This window comes from Topomyia yanbarensis, chromosome 2 (assembly GCF_030247195.1).
Source record: "Topomyia yanbarensis strain Yona2022 chromosome 2, ASM3024719v1, whole genome shotgun sequence".
Lineage (NCBI taxonomy): Eukaryota > Metazoa > Arthropoda > Insecta > Diptera > Culicidae > Topomyia > Topomyia yanbarensis.
The window spans coordinates 28,262,021-28,277,872 of record NC_080671.1 but is presented as its reverse complement, the minus strand read 5'-3'; the positions used below and the strand labels follow the sequence as shown (position 1 = coordinate 28,277,872).

Here is a 15,852-nt window from a genome sequence, read left to right as displayed (position 1 = left end):
TTTTTGATCTGTCACGTTACAAGTTATATGGTTTCCATTACTTCACAATTGAAAATAAGCTCAAGGAATTATGCTAGATACCGTGTTTGTTTCCTTTCACATATAGTCAAATATATTTCGATACCCTGAATACATGGAGTATTCATGTCTTCAATAAAGTTGTTTAAAAAAGTAATTTCGGAACTTTGCTGAAGACACTAAGTCTTGAAATAAATTTGCTTGAAAAGCAAATTCATCATGATTCATTCTAGGAGGATTGACCGTTAAATTAATTTATCGGATAATGTGTTGCTTTACGTTGCAAAGGATACTAAACCTCCAAAGTTTACAGTTGTGTGATTTTGACTGTAAAAGTTTTTGAGCATTTACTAATGTTCTGAGCTTGAGAACGAGTCCTTGTATACGAAATTGTATTACACCATTCAATTCAGTACTCAAAAAACACCATTAATAGCCACTCACGTGAAATATATTGTAATTTATATTGTTTCCAATCCTGCTTAGAGGCTATTCATATAATTGTTAATACAACAAAAATCAAATGTTCATAAGAACCAATCCTGGCGTGGTAGAGAAAAACTAAAATCGCCATTTTTCATTTTATTTTCCTTCTAAATTCCCACATGTTATTCTCGTTATTAATCAAATTTTTGTCTGAACTTTACGCAACATTACGTATGTTACAGTTACAAGATTCCATTTCCACAATTTTCTGAAAGTCCCATGATGCTTAAAATAATAGGGTCTCAATGTAGTGACCAGACAAGACACTTTCATAATTATCATTGCACAATATTTAATAAAATTAGTCAGAATTTTTTTATCAGCTCAATTATTATAGGTGAGGGGAGTAGCTACTCAACTAATTCAGAAAACCATTTTTCAAAATTTTCACTTATTTAATCCTTGACCGTGACAATGTAACTCGTTCCAGTATTTATCGAAACAATTGTCATTTAAAAATCCATGCCTTTAAACGAATAAACCAAAGTCGCAGAGAGAATCCCATACATTTTCCGTCACTGCAATGACATTCAAAGCCGAATCGAAACAATGTTTTGATCCCTTCTGCCGATGACTGAAAATCAATTTAGACACCATTCAAACAAACACAGCATCAAAGCGCTTTTCCGTACCATACCTCACCGCAATCTCCTTCCTATATTTTCATGTTATTTTGCATCACTGGCAATCTACGGGTAATTACTATTCGTGACCCAAAGGGGGCTAGATTTTTGTTTTTATACTCTCTCTCTCACCTTCACACCGGCGAACAGGTTTACAGCCAGTCACACCACATACAACGCCGGACCTACCTGTCTATTTACTGTTGTGTTGTACCAAAACAAACGGCGAATGGTCATAAAGATGGCTTTCGGATATCTGCCACCATTGAGGGATTGACCGAGGTTGGAAAATCCTTTACTGCTTGACATGTTTTTTTTTGTTTCGGTTTATTTTTATTTTTATTGCATCGATTGTGTATTTTGTTTATTATCGTTATAGTAGGTATGAATGTGTATTGCTTTAACTATTGTATTGTAGCATTGGCGTGAGCGCTTTATTGCGTGAGAGTTTATAACAATGAGCTTAATTTGTATTTAACTGTTTTATATTTGCCTTCTAGCGGCTATCTTTAACTTGTTTAATATCTGCTTTTATTGTTTTGGACTTAGTACGATTCAGTGGATTGGCGTGCTGCCATAATACTTCGCTAGTAATAACAGTGGAAAACCATTTACACATATGTATCTATAAATGTAGTAACGCTTGTGATTCGTATAAAATTAGTTTCAATTTCTTTTATTTCGATAAAAAAAGGTAAAATTTCTTAGTTACGAAATGTATGAAGAGGAAGATAAAAAGAGCTTTAGTTCTACCTTTTAAGAATAATCGATATTGATTAAAAACTTTTTGTGCAAAGCGCACCGAGTTAGAAATAAGTTGGCGTCGAAATGACCATGAAAGTTTACGTATATAATAATTATGTTTACAGTGTATTTGAGTCCCGATAGTTTATCATTGTTAATGTGCATGTTTAAAGCTAATTTTGTTATAATTGCTTATGCTTGTATGTGCTTGTGGCCTAAAGCAGCATCGATAAATCGAAATAAATATTTCGAGACATAGGTTGGTATACACCAGGGTGATGAATGACATAGTAGTAGTAGTAGTAGTAGTAGTAGTAAAATCCATGGTAATTATCATTCTATTTATGATTGATAATGCAATTAAATTTCAAATTGATAAATTTGAATGCTAAAAAAGTCACTGGCGACACCAGACTGCATAATATATCACATCCTTTAGTCACTAACGGGTTTTAGGAGCCTTTAGTTCCGGTTTTCGGTCGGGTTCAGGTTCTTCAAATCTAAAATTTTTGGGTTCGGCTTTTTTAAAATTTTATCTCTAATCTATTACTTACATTCTTAACGGTTCGGTTTTATGTGAGATTCATCTATAAATTTTGGACAGATTTCAAAAAAGGCGGATTATCAAGAATGTTTGTCAAAGCTTGTGGTAAACATAAAATACGAACAATTATCTCTTTAGTGGAGAAAACTTAGGTAAAAACTAGTTTTTTTCCTCCACTAAGGAGAAAATTGTTCTAAACGCGTAAAGGACACAGAATCTATAACTAAACCAGTTATTGGAAAAAACGTTTCGTGTTCCTCTCATCAGAATCCGACACTAACTTAGTGGGCATCACGCAGGTCTAGAGGTTTGCTCAGAAACACCAAAACTGTTTTCGGTTTTGGAGTTGGCGTCAATCGGACGCTAGTTTAGTCCTGTCACGAAGTTAGTGTCGGATTTTAAAGAGCGAAACTCGAAACGCCTTTCAAATAACTAATTTACGAACAAATAATGATTGATAAAATGCCAGGGAAACTAGTAAATTAGCATATAAATACCTCTTTTCATTTATACGCGCGTTTTAAATTGTACATAATTTACTAATCGATACAAACAAACAAAACATTTTAAATATCATAATTGCGAGAAAAGGTGTTTAAACCATCAAAAATGTCGAATTTCACCACAATAGTATTAAGATATCTCATGTAATGTCAAAGTTATGCCAATTTGTAAATATACAGAGGTGGCCGGAGTTCCAGACATCCCGGCACTGGAGGCTGCTGAATCGAAGTAGGCATCGCTTGAGCATAAACGCAAAACTTTTTCGCGCAATTTTTTCCCCCGAAATAGTTAATTCGTGTAAAATCTGAGTTAGGTAAAAAACGGGACTATTTTTAGAGATATCGTCTTACATTGTACTTCAGTAAACCCCAATGAAAACCGTTCGTGAGCATCTGATTTCTACCCGAGGTGACGAAAGTTCAGACCTTGCGTGTTTAAGTGAAAAAGAAAATTCCCGGACATTATGGCTGCTATTTGGAAACACCCTACGCTAACGGGATGTATGACCGACGGCTCAACGAAAATGAGTTTGTTGGCTACTGATATTTCAAATGTTCCACAGCTAAGTACGAATTATTTCATTCTTTTAAGTTTCGTTACATTAATTTACCGTTCCACCGATAAAACCTTTCGCGAGTACAGAAAACCGCATGATAGTGTTAGCTAACGGAAAGGTATCTCCAACGACCGACATCCTCTCAGATTCAATGGAAGTCGATTTCGATAATTCTCCGATGGCAAAAATAGTGCCGATAAGCCTCTTTTTTGATACAAATTATATCCATCTAATACAACCATCCCCTGGATGGTCTTCTCCTGGATCAAATATAAGCCCTTTAACATCATCGATATATGCGGATTCTAACTAAACAACACTTGGCAGTTTACGAAGAAGTCTTGTCTACGTACCCGCCTGGGAAGTACAGATTGATGGTGTAGTCTCCGACGGGGGCCTCAATTGCAAAATATGGGGGTTGGCTCCTTCCAAAACCATTTGCTTCAGTCAGTGAAAATTTCGTTTTTCGGGCAATTGCGCTCAGCAAAAATCGAGCATTATAAGAAAACAACTTATTTTCAATCGGTCTCATTTCGAGCATTTCACCGGATCTGCTCTTCCAAACTTTGTTCTTTTAAACGAGGATTGTCTATCTAATTGCCTGTTTATGCAGCGGAACATGCCGTCATTGCACACAATTGAGCCATACAGCTACCCATTGTAGAAATAAGGTGTGAAAAATATATTTCGCGTGCAAATTATGCTGGAAAAAACTGAACCATTCATTTAAGGAACTCTCCGAGAAGAAGGGGCTACGTTCCCGGCCCGACTAATTTCTACGCTCCCTTATTCACTAAACAGCAAGAGTCTGACTATCCCATTGAGGGAACATCTTTTAATGTGCCTATACATTTTCGAAAGAGGACAATCATTTCCTCCCCTTAGCTTCCTCGTAAAGGCCCTAGAGTGTCCCTTGATCGGTGCTATTACACATAAGTAAGTTACTCCCCATCTCAGAAATCTTAGAAACTAGCAGGAATTTCCACATAGTACATCATGAACCCCAAGTGTCCCTATATTTCAGTCCCACAATTTTCGCCAGGGTTAAGAAAACACTATGGAGGAGCGTTTTTGTCGATCAACATGTGCTATTATTTCAATAGTTAATCCTCGGTACCAGATATTGAAGTCGTCGCTTGTCAAGTCCGAATAAAAGGCAGACTTGTTGACATTGTTTTTCCTATACATAGCACATCAGCTGGTTTAAGAAGACTTCAACTCACACGGTAAGCCATGGGGATGTCTTCACGATGATTACGGAACGACTAAACGCACCGTTGGAGGTATAGTTGTTGTATTTCTAGCGCTTGGCTGATTCTTCGAGTGTGTATTGTGAATTTTTGTCATCGGAACATAACTGCATCACGAAGGACTCTGGAGTACAGACAATTTGTGCAGTTAATTTCTTCATTCGACTGATGTGCTTTCTGCTGCCAGTTAGTGTAACGACGAAAGATTATTAACATACGCTATTTGCACTTTACGAGCGACCGTACAAATTATATTTTCCGCTGTGTTGCTGTCAGCGCTATTCCGTCTGTGATATACCATTTGCTTACTATCCCGCTGTGCTATGGTTTGTAAGAAGTGCCTTAAAGTGGTTTCGGATTCGGATCGCATTTTCTGCCGGAGCTACTGTGGTGCATTTTTCATACGGTTTGTGTGGGAGTCGATTCTCCTCTACTGGAGCAGCTTTACCAAAACACGAAAAACGTCTTCTGGATGTGCGATTAGTGTGCGGAACTCTTTTCGCAACATTACCAGATGCTCAAACCAGGAAGCAGTGGCTGTTCCCGATGCAATATTCGCTATAAAAGAGGATACTTCAAAGTTGAGCTCCGCGATCGCCAAACTTACAACCAAGGTGAAAGCCTAACCGATTTCAACATCCATAGCAACTCCTCGCAAAATTTGGCCACCAATCAATCAAGATCGAGCTAAATCAAACACTCCAAAACGATGCCGTGGCGAAGACGGAAATTCGATAGGCACGCCATGCAACCAGGGTACCAAACTTATAACTGGCTCCGCGCCGTTTATTACGGCTCGTAACTACGATAATCTGTTTTGGCTGTATATGTCTGCCTTCGATCCAACAACTTCTATCGAACAAGTCGAGGCTTTGGCTCGTGAGTGTCTGGGAGCAGATACTTCGACTAAGATAGTGAAACTCATGCCAAAAAAACGTCGATGTTTCTTCGCTCAATTTTGTATCCTTCAAAGTGGGATTAAGTATGGATCTAAAAAGCACAACTCTTTGCTGTGAGACATGGCCCGAAGGAATTTTCTAACTATTCTCTGCCTGAAAATCATCGTGCTTTCAGAGAGATCGCTCACGCCATACACAGCGGCAATGTTAACTACACTGCTTTGGACGGGCACACAACTGGAACACACATCAGAAAAGCTCTGCACAACGCTACTCGGATGCCTACTGCATCGCCACAGTCGAACCAACCATTCCGTCTCCGCTAATTCGTCCCGTAACCGTGGTTTCTACTGGTGATCTGGTAGCTGAGATGTCCAACTCCCAAGTGAGCTTCTCAGCAGCATGCACTTCGTCGGCTTTTGCACGTTCCAGCCTGCCGCCTGAAAGATTGGACAGAACTCATTCGGCCGTCGGTCCTACAACCAACAGTACTGCCTGCACTTTGTCACACCGCCCATCGACATCGTCTATGCAAAAAAAAGTACTTTCAGTGTACTATCAAAAGGTAAGAGGGATGCGGACGAAGACGAATAAATTTAACCTGGCAACATCCTCAAACGATTACGATATCATTGCTCTCACCGAGACCTGGTTGCGAGGCGATGTGTGTAATGTAGAGCTCTCATCGGACTACACAATATATCGCTGCGACCGAAACCAGAACTCCAGTCAGCTTCAACGTGGTGGAGGTGTACTGATTGGAATTAAAACCAGTCTTCTGTCAACACTACCCAGCTATGAGCACCTCGAACAAATCGTTGTTCAAGTGATTCTAGCTTCGCAATCGATATTTATTTGCTGCGTCTATCTGAGACCGAATAGTGATCCTGCATTGTACGCTGCTCATTCTGATGCCGTTCAGAAAATATTGGACATGGCCAATGATATTGACACCGTCATTGTTTTGGGCGACTATAACCTGCATCATCTTCGTTGGACACTGTACCTTATCAGTCTTATCCCAATGAACGCCTCGTCAGAACAGGAAATAACTATGTGCGAGTCCATGCTGGCTGGTGGTATGCACCAAAACTGCGACCTTCAAAACATAAACGGACGCATGAAGATTTTCCTAAAAAATAAAATCTCCTCTAGACTATGTAGTTCTTCAAGCTGACATCGACTTAGTATAAGATTGGTATAAACTCAACGGAAGGGACTTAAACATAAACAAGTGCAAAGTGATTAGCTTTAGTCGATGCCACTTAATTTTTCGGTTCGACTATAAAGTAGATGGATGTAGCCTAGAAAGGGTGTTCTCAATTAAAGAACTAGGCGTTTTATTTGACTGCAAACTGAAATTCAGCGACCATATTTCCACAATAGCTACCAAAGCTTTTGCGACTCTAGGTTTCTTACGAAGCAACGTTTCAGATTTTAGTGATCCATATGTACTCAAAACGTTGTACTGCTCTCCAATAAGGGCTTTTTGAACGTTAGAAACGCAAACGAAAAACTTAATGAAAGCAGAAAAACTCGGTTATTGGCACCTGTTCGGCGACGGGTTAACGAAAGAAACAATGATTCATCTGGTGGCTAGACCCCACGTTGTATGTTATATTCAACCTACGCGTAATACACGGAACCAAGAATTCTTTTTCGGCGACAACTGTATTCTATGTAACTAAACATTCAAACAATAGTCGTTTCGCGAAGAAATGATAATACTGCATGTAAATGTAATGAATGTTCTTTAAATACACAAATTTATCTGACAGCTCGCGCTAACCATTGTAGTGCGCATATCACCGTAACGTTCGTCGGATGATGGCAGCTATGCATCACTTATATGCTAATTATTATGACAGTAGTGGTGAGGGTGACCAAAAAAGAGGCTGTGCTGTAATTATTCTCCCTACAAAACTGATGGTTTTATATTTACCTATCAAAGATCATGATCACCTTGTTACAGTTCCAAGAAGGTACTCCGTTCGATGGAGCAGGAAAAGCACTTCTTTTATTTTCTGGAGAAATAATCCCAAAAAAATCATATTAGATTATCGTAATTTCGGCTCTTGACAGTTGACCAAAATCGTGTATCTTGAGTGATAGTAATTGCCGACGAAAGCATCTTCAGTCATTATTTTTACGCTTTGAGAAAAAAGGAAGTGATTTGAGATGGCCGCCATTTTGTTTTTACAAAGAACGTTGAGTGCAGTCCAACAGCGTGCTGCGAAACTTTTGATCTTTATAACCACGTTTAAAGATGATGGCGATTTTTTGATTCTCGAAACTCGGGGACAAGCGTTAGAAGAAATGCGTATGACCTTTTTTGAAATGGAAAGCAAGCTCTTCGGATTGATCAAAGACGATGAAGTGTCGTCGCTTAAGATGGAAAGTGTTTGGAGTTTTATGATCTTTTGAGTGAAATCCGTTACCAGATCGGGAAGAAATTGAAGCTCCAATCACATCCGCAGGAACCCAAGGCCACCCTCGACACAAGATTTGCCCAAAAGGCCTGAACGGATTCATACATAAAGCTTCCAGATATTTCACTCCGAAATTTAGCGGCCATTTTCGCAGTGAGTTAAATCTTCTTGTTCGCCGAAATGACTCTTTAAACGATCAACAACGTTTACATTATTTGCGATCGTGTCTTTTCAGCGAATCAATGTCCGTGAATTGGTGAATGTAGTGCAGAAAAATCTTCGTGCGTTGTCTTCGTTGAAATTACCCCGAAAGTTTTAGTGAGTTTTTCTCGTGACGCTGATAGCAAGAAAAGATTTGTATATTTCGATTGCGCGGGTGTCCATTACATCATCGAGTCCGCAGCTTTCTGTCAAAGACGCCAGCACTGCGGTTTCAACGAGTGAAAGAGCTAAAGCTGCGTGTAATTATTTTAGCAATCGTAATGTGGTCGTAGATTGTAAAAGTAGCTCGTGTAAGGAATGTAATCACCGTCACAACACTTTACTCCAATTCGACCCAAAGGCAAACATTCCTAGTGAAGCGAAAAACAACCCCAGTTCAAGTGGTGGCCCAAGCACCTAATCGAATCGTGTGCAGCTGTGTACTATGCTATAGTCAGTCACGTCATGTGAAAAAACGACTCTAGCCTCGATGGATACACCCGGACCAGTGGCATTTCGTTTTCCGAGCCAAACTTACAAAAGTTCACCGTCAAAAAAGGTACAATTGATTGCATCCACCGAGCAAGCCTTGTTGCATACTGCTACTATGTGCATTCGTAGTGCCAGTGGTGAATTCCATGAATGCCGTGCTGTTCTCGATTCATGTGCTTGTCGACCTTCATGACGACTGCTTGCGCAAAAAGGTCGCGTCTAAAGGCCTTACCCTCGCACATGTCATTTGTTGGATTTGGAGGTGCAGGGAAAAGGAAACCCAAAGCAATTGTAGCTCATGTTCATTCTAAGTCGTCGTATTTTGAGTCATTTGCTTAGTTATCCTTGCAATCCTGGAATATTGGAATATTTCAGTGTGGATGGATCTTGCGGATTCCCACTTCAATAGAAACTTTCGGAATTGCTTCCTAGCTTCCGACACACAGTTTTTGGTTGGGCCGCAGGAGGTCATGTATCGGAAAATGGTACTTATCCGGTCTTACAGATACTTTCAGTGACAAACGAACAACTCGACAAAAATTTTCAAGTTTGGGTGTATTGAAAGTTACGGTTCCGAAAAAAAGTTGGTCCACTCAAGAACAAGCAGCCGAAGATCATTTTGTATCGACTTATAGCCGGGACTCTTCGGGTCGATATGTTGTAGCGCTTACGTTTAAAAATAAAGACGCAGAACTGGGCGATTCTAGCCACATCGCCTACCGTAGATTGCTTTTGTTGGAAAAACGACTCGCAACGGATCATCAACTGTATAACGATTATAAGCACGTGTCCACTAGAAAACAGACAGAGAAATAATGACCGGAACAGTGAGAATGAAGAAACGGTGAAAACTCACCTTTATTAGAAACACTGAGAAAAGATATGTCCTCAAGCAGGAATCGAACCTGCGATCACCCAGTCTCTAGTTGGGTGCGTAATTATCTCAAGCCTTGAGCGCAGTGCTGCAAACTTCTTTTATTATCTGCTGGATTTTGATTAATACTTAATTCGGAATGATGCTGATCCTACTGTGACGGAAATGCATTCCATGTATTACATTTTCTCATTTGAGCGGAACTATCTGCACAGTACCCTGAAACAGCCCAATCTTTTCATTGTAGATTACCAAAGAAGGTGCTTTGCATTAAATTGATCATATTTCATCGAAATGTTCTGATACGAATTCCTATTTTGAACAGTAACTTCAGCAGCTGCGTTTAGTATATTGTCCCAATCGTAATCGTAATAACCAAGAAAAATCATCAAAAGAATTATAAACTGTAAACTGAGTGACGAGTTCAAATGATTGAATGAAATCGACATCTTCTGACAACTGTTTTTAGGACAGAAAACATGAAACCAAATGAGTTTGAATACTTTTCAATTTATTCTTTTGTTTTCAAGAAAATCATTCACATTTTTTTTCTTCAGTATTCACGGGATCTCAGGATTTCCCGGGAAAATTACTATTTATTTCCCGAATCCCGGGAAGCTGAAAACCGTCGAGAAATCGAAGCTCTACTTCAGATGTATCGAAAATGTTTCTACAGATTTCGGTACGTAAGGAAGATCACTTGGCGCACAGGGATACGAAATCAAAGAGCCTGACCTAGGACAGGTAGAAAGTAACTATGAGTTCTAGTTGCCATGCGACTCTTCCGTTAATGGAATTGAGAGAATTGCATGCCAATACCGTTGCGGATCGGTTTTCCACCGTACTTTGTATATCTGGTATGCAGCGAAGCGCACTTGATCTGTTGTCCTGTTTCAACAATAATTTGTGCAGGCCGTGTGATGATTATGCTTTTTTCAATAAGTGGGTACAGCAATCCAATTCCGCTGCTCCCATCGGAGACACATTTTTGGCTGTAGCCAATTTAAACGCAGTCGTCTCAAATCTCTCGAACCGCATTGAGACTCACTCTCCGGATAATTCTGGTTCTGTAGCGGAAGGGGGGCTGTTTATCAAGCGACATTTAGGGGATCTTCCCATTCCAAAACGAAGTCGTTAGAATAAAATGCAAAAATTCGCGCCACTGCAGTCGCTGTCTGTGGTACTGGAGCCATCTAGCGGAAAATCAGAATAGTTGCTGATGGACGCACAGTGATCACCTTCCATACAAAAGTCGGACAAAACCTCAAAAAAGGCCCGAATTTGATGAAAACTTCACATTAGGGTAATTTAGTGACGCTGGATTCATATATGATGTTTATTTTTTGTTTTTTAAATCCTCAAAATTTTGGCACTTGGGGTGGTTCGAAAATTCAACATTTACGAATATAAAGTGCACTATTTCCAAAAACTCATTTTCAAAAATTAGGTGCGGTGAATTTTTTGGCAGAATACACATTCTTTCAATTGTTGATAATGATCTAAACATCTATAAATTATATTGCGAACCCTGGGTAGTCAAAGGCTACCATGCGTCTCCTTCAGACGTATCATGAAAAATCACCTTTTTTCATACCTCGGGGCAGAAAGGGGCAAAACAAGATATTCATTTTCGGAAAGTACACTAATTTTCAAGTATAATGAACAACAAGCGATCCTTCCGAACCGTTTCAAAAAAAGTACAGCCACTTTGAATATTAAAACTTTAAACTATTGCTCGATTTATTATTTGTTTTTTATGTCTGAGCGAGAAGAAAGGCTTGTATCGACTAAATCGAATGGCAGCTATAAGTCCAGCGAATAACCTTTCAAATAAAATCAGTTTGACCCCAATCGGAATCTTAACTAAAAAGATATATTAATTTGAATAACTTAGGTTTGAAAAAAGTTTTCCTCAGAATTCATCATCTATTTCACCTTTGAAGTTCTGTAAAAAATTGAACTCTCGTCTTAGGGACTTAATATTTTGAGAAGACTCTATTCAACCTATTAAGAAACAGAGAAAAATGTTAAATCACGAAAAATCTAAGAAAAAATTTTGAGGTTTGAGATTTTGAGAAGCCGGACAGGCTAGGCGACACTGTGGGACGGGATCAATTCTGGGTCTATCTGAGCCGCCTCGGCCCGAACCATACAGTGGATATGATCGTTGTTATGATCCAAAAATGCCTCACAATAAGTGACATACCCAAAGCAATTCTGTTGGTCAAAACGATACCGATCTCATGAAACTCAATTTTGTTTCGTCCCGAGTTGAACTCGTTCGTGAATTTAATTTCGACCAGACAAAGCAGGATAGATTTTGCTAATCCAGTGGCATGGTCAGAAATTTGGTTTTGAGGGGGGCGGGGGGGGTATTGATAAAGATTACTGATTTTTCAAAAATGCTTAAATTTCATGTAAGTTTGATAAATAATTGAAAGTTCAGAAACAAAATTAGTCTGTCATTTATAGTTTCTTTTATAATATGTCAATTAAGTCAAAGTATGAAAATGCAAAGTGCACTTTTAAGATGAAATAAATGTTCGAAAGCTTTTCTAACGGTCCAGATCACATAATTTCGAAAGAATCAACTTTGGAGCTTTAACAACCTCGAAGAAGCTGTCCAACATAAAAAAGCACATCTTTTAATGTAACAATATTGGTGATTAAATCTTCTAGAAGTAATTATGAAGAAATAACACTTCAAAAATAAAAAGAGATTTAGTGTCTTCAGCAAAGTTGTTGATAATATTATTTTAAACAACTTTGTAGAAAATATGAAGGCTACACGAATGCAGTATATCGCTTCTATCTTTTGTGTATTAATCTCCCAACTATAACGAAGATCGGTTGCATATATTAAAGTGTTTGCCAAAAATGTAATGCACTCACACGTGTCATAAGTGTGTATTGATTACAAAATATGTATGACGTATCATAATCGTGCATAAAAAATTTCTATGCAAATACAGCATCAATTATTGATTTTTTTTCTCATATATTTGGTATTATTTGGACCATAAACAATCGGTTAGATGCATTTAGAAGGGAATTAGTCGGAGAATCTTGAAAAATACTAATTTTTGGTTACAGTGTTGCCAAATATTCCCAGTTAAAAACTAAAACTATATTTTTCTCACAATTCGTTTATTTTTATTTTGATAATGTTTATGCTATTGTGTTTCTCAGATATTTTTACACAGAAAAACAACCAAAACATCAATATAACTTGAGCCAATCCCAAGACACAGTCATTTGAAACAAAAATCTCACAATTTTGCAACACGTTTACCGATATACTCAGTAACCAAGCAGAATGTCAAAATTCTGAAAACGCCATTTTTTAGAGATTTTCCAGAGTAGTAAGGTAGTGCATCTAACTCCGTTTATCCCAAAATGGCGTTTGTAATAAGATAGCACAACAGCGACGATATAGTCTAATATATTTCGATATTCTGAATACACGGAGTATTCATGTCTTCATCAAAATTAGTAATGTCTTCAACAAAGTTTTTTTTATTTTGATTATAGAGGCATAAACCTTAGGGTTTTTCGGCTCTTTTTCAGGTTAGAAAAATTTCTAACCTGACGTACGGGGTTGGGAATCGAACCCAGATAAGGTGCATACAATGCAATCGACTGGCCAACTACTCTGTGCCCGCTCCATTCAATAAAATTGTTTGAAATAGTATTTTCGAAAAACTTGCCGAAGACATCAAATCTCGGACTAAATTTGTTTGAAATTTTTTGTTATAATTACGTCTCGGGGGATTGACAGCCAAAATTATTTTATTAGATGAGCTGCTGCTTTACATTATAAAATTCTTCAAAGATACTAAACATCCAAAAATTTATTAAACCATATAATTCAACACTCAAATATATACCATTAGTAGCCATTAACTTGTCATTTTTTGAATTTTTTGTTATGTTTATATAATTGATAAAAAATACCTATAAAACCGATCCTGCTAAAGACAAACGGAAAATATCATTTGTCATCATTTTCCTTCTATTTTCCAAAATATTATAGTCGTTGTTAATCACACTGAGTTTTTGTCTCTACTCTCAAAAAAATGCATATTAAAAGAATATGGAATTGTATGCAATCTTTCGGTAAGCAAGTTTAAATTTATAGTCATCAAACTGCATTGTCCTTAATCAATATTTCGGAGCCTCCCTTCAAAAAAGATCTGATGGTAATTTTAAAACTATGGGACCTCGACAAAGAGATCAGTTACAAGATCCAATACCCACAATTTTCCAAAAGTTCCCATAATGCTTAAACAATAGGTTCTCAGTGTAGTGAGACTTACAAAATTATGATGGCGTAATATTTAATAAAATTAGTCACCAATAATTAATTTTTTTTCAATCCAACAAATTTTGGTTTGGGGGGTGCTTATGACCCCAAAAACCATCCCTAGTTACGCCACTGTGCTGAAAGTATACCGGGATGCACTGCCGCTTGTGTTATGGAAGCCCTCGATCCCCCATCACAATCCAGCTACTGCAGTCAACGTTCACAGTCAACGGTCCTGTGTACCGGAGTGGAGAAAGGGACCCCCATTTTTATTAAGTTAAGCGCTGAAATGTTCTCCGATTCCAGTTCACCGTTAATTGCTTCGTATCAGCGCCATCTATTACCAGTAGAAAGGAATATAAGCGGGACATTACCTCAGAATTTTTTCATTGATTGCTGTCTCGCACTTTTTCGAGCTGGTGATTATGAAACCTCTTTAGGCTCATTGCAAGCAGTACCTAAGTGACGATCAATATGGCCTCACGTTTGTGCATTCGACTGTTACATTGTTAGACGTTGCTGACAATAGTTAAATATTAAATATTACGTGCCAGTGCGAATGTATTACACATAAGATACATGCGTCCTGGAATCAATCATTCCTAGAAGCCCCAAATGGGCTGAAAGCTACTTTGAAAACAGCTAAAGTCAAATTATCTCGAATACTTAAGAACCCAACCGGGTGCATACCAACCTCAACCCAAGCATATTTCGCTTCATCCTTGCTTATCTAGAACTTTTCATCAACTAAATCAATAATTAAATGTGAGAACATTTGATTAAGATCGTAATTATTCCCATTCTCGAATATTTTAAGGGTTATGTACCTTGTATCTGGTAAAATTCAGCGTTGTATAGCTGAAGTCTCTCACAAATCAGCTAAGAAGTATTCAATGTTTTCGTGTTTTGTAGCTAAAACTTCTTCTTCAAATTCCCAAAAAGTGACGTTTCAGGTGAACGTAAATTTCTACAATATTCATCCATTTTTGTAATTATACATGATAACGCGTCGTATTGAAAAATTCTCATCCAGCTTGTGTAAGACGTTCAAATACATACTTGTAAAAATAACGACAAAACACTTCATTTGCCCAAGTACAGAGGCACATAACTGCTTAATCAATGGTCATTCCCAAAAACTCATCTCGCATTTTCCTCGAGCAGTAAGGAAAATAACTTCATCTTATCGCAGCCTACCGAAACTCGGGAAGACCTTCAACGTTTACTACCACTAATTTGTTAATCTAATTCTAATCTCCTGCACCGAGTATAGCATTATCTCTACTACCATACTCGCTATACTAACGCGAAAAGATTCAAGAAAGACTAACTATCCTAACTCGAACAAGCTATTAACATTTTAACGAATTCATTTCAGCCGCTGACGACTGGCTACAGTATACACATACTACACAGGTATATATCGGTACCGACTGAATGGCAACAGCAGTAAGTAACAATCGTAAACAGATAAGCGAATGGAAACAACAACGAGCCCTCAACTCGGATGGTTACCCCTGTCGGCAACCGGCTCCTTCACCTAGCTGGTGATGGCTACCGTAGTGACGACCGACGATCCCGGAGCGTTCACCGATACCAGACTTTTACCGCTGCCAACCGAGGCACTCTGATGGCGCAGATAGTGCTCGCGATCCTTCAGATACTGGTAGACGGCGTGATACTTTTGCTGCCGGGAGATCTGCAGCGGAGTAAGACCATCCTGATTCTTCAGCGAAAGGTCAGCACCGGCACCAATCAGCTGTTTCACCACAGGCAGATGGCCGAACAGGGCGGCCGCATGCAGGGCCGATTCACCGTTCGGTATCAGTCCCAGATTTGGGCGGTATTTGAGCAGTTCGTGAACCACCGAACTGTGACCCTTGTGGGCAGCCTTGAAGAGAGCCGTGGCGCCGTCCTGGGAGGGAAAAG

General features: G+C 38.6%; 1 protein-coding gene across 2 annotated transcripts in view; it reads right to left on the bottom strand.

Moving 5' to 3' along the window:
* Positions 1-1,443: 1,443 nt before the first annotated feature.
* LOC131679017 (ankyrin repeat domain-containing protein 29) overlaps positions 1,444-15,852 on the bottom strand; it is a 583,762-nt gene continuing 569,353 nt past the window's right edge. For both annotated transcript variants that reach the window (XM_058959528.1, XM_058959529.1), the window contains one exon: positions 1,444-15,838. In XM_058959528.1, the coding sequence (XP_058815511.1) occupies positions 15,464-15,838 (375 nt within the window). In that variant the 3' untranslated portion in view covers positions 1,444-15,463. The remainder of the gene's footprint in view (positions 15,839-15,852) is intronic.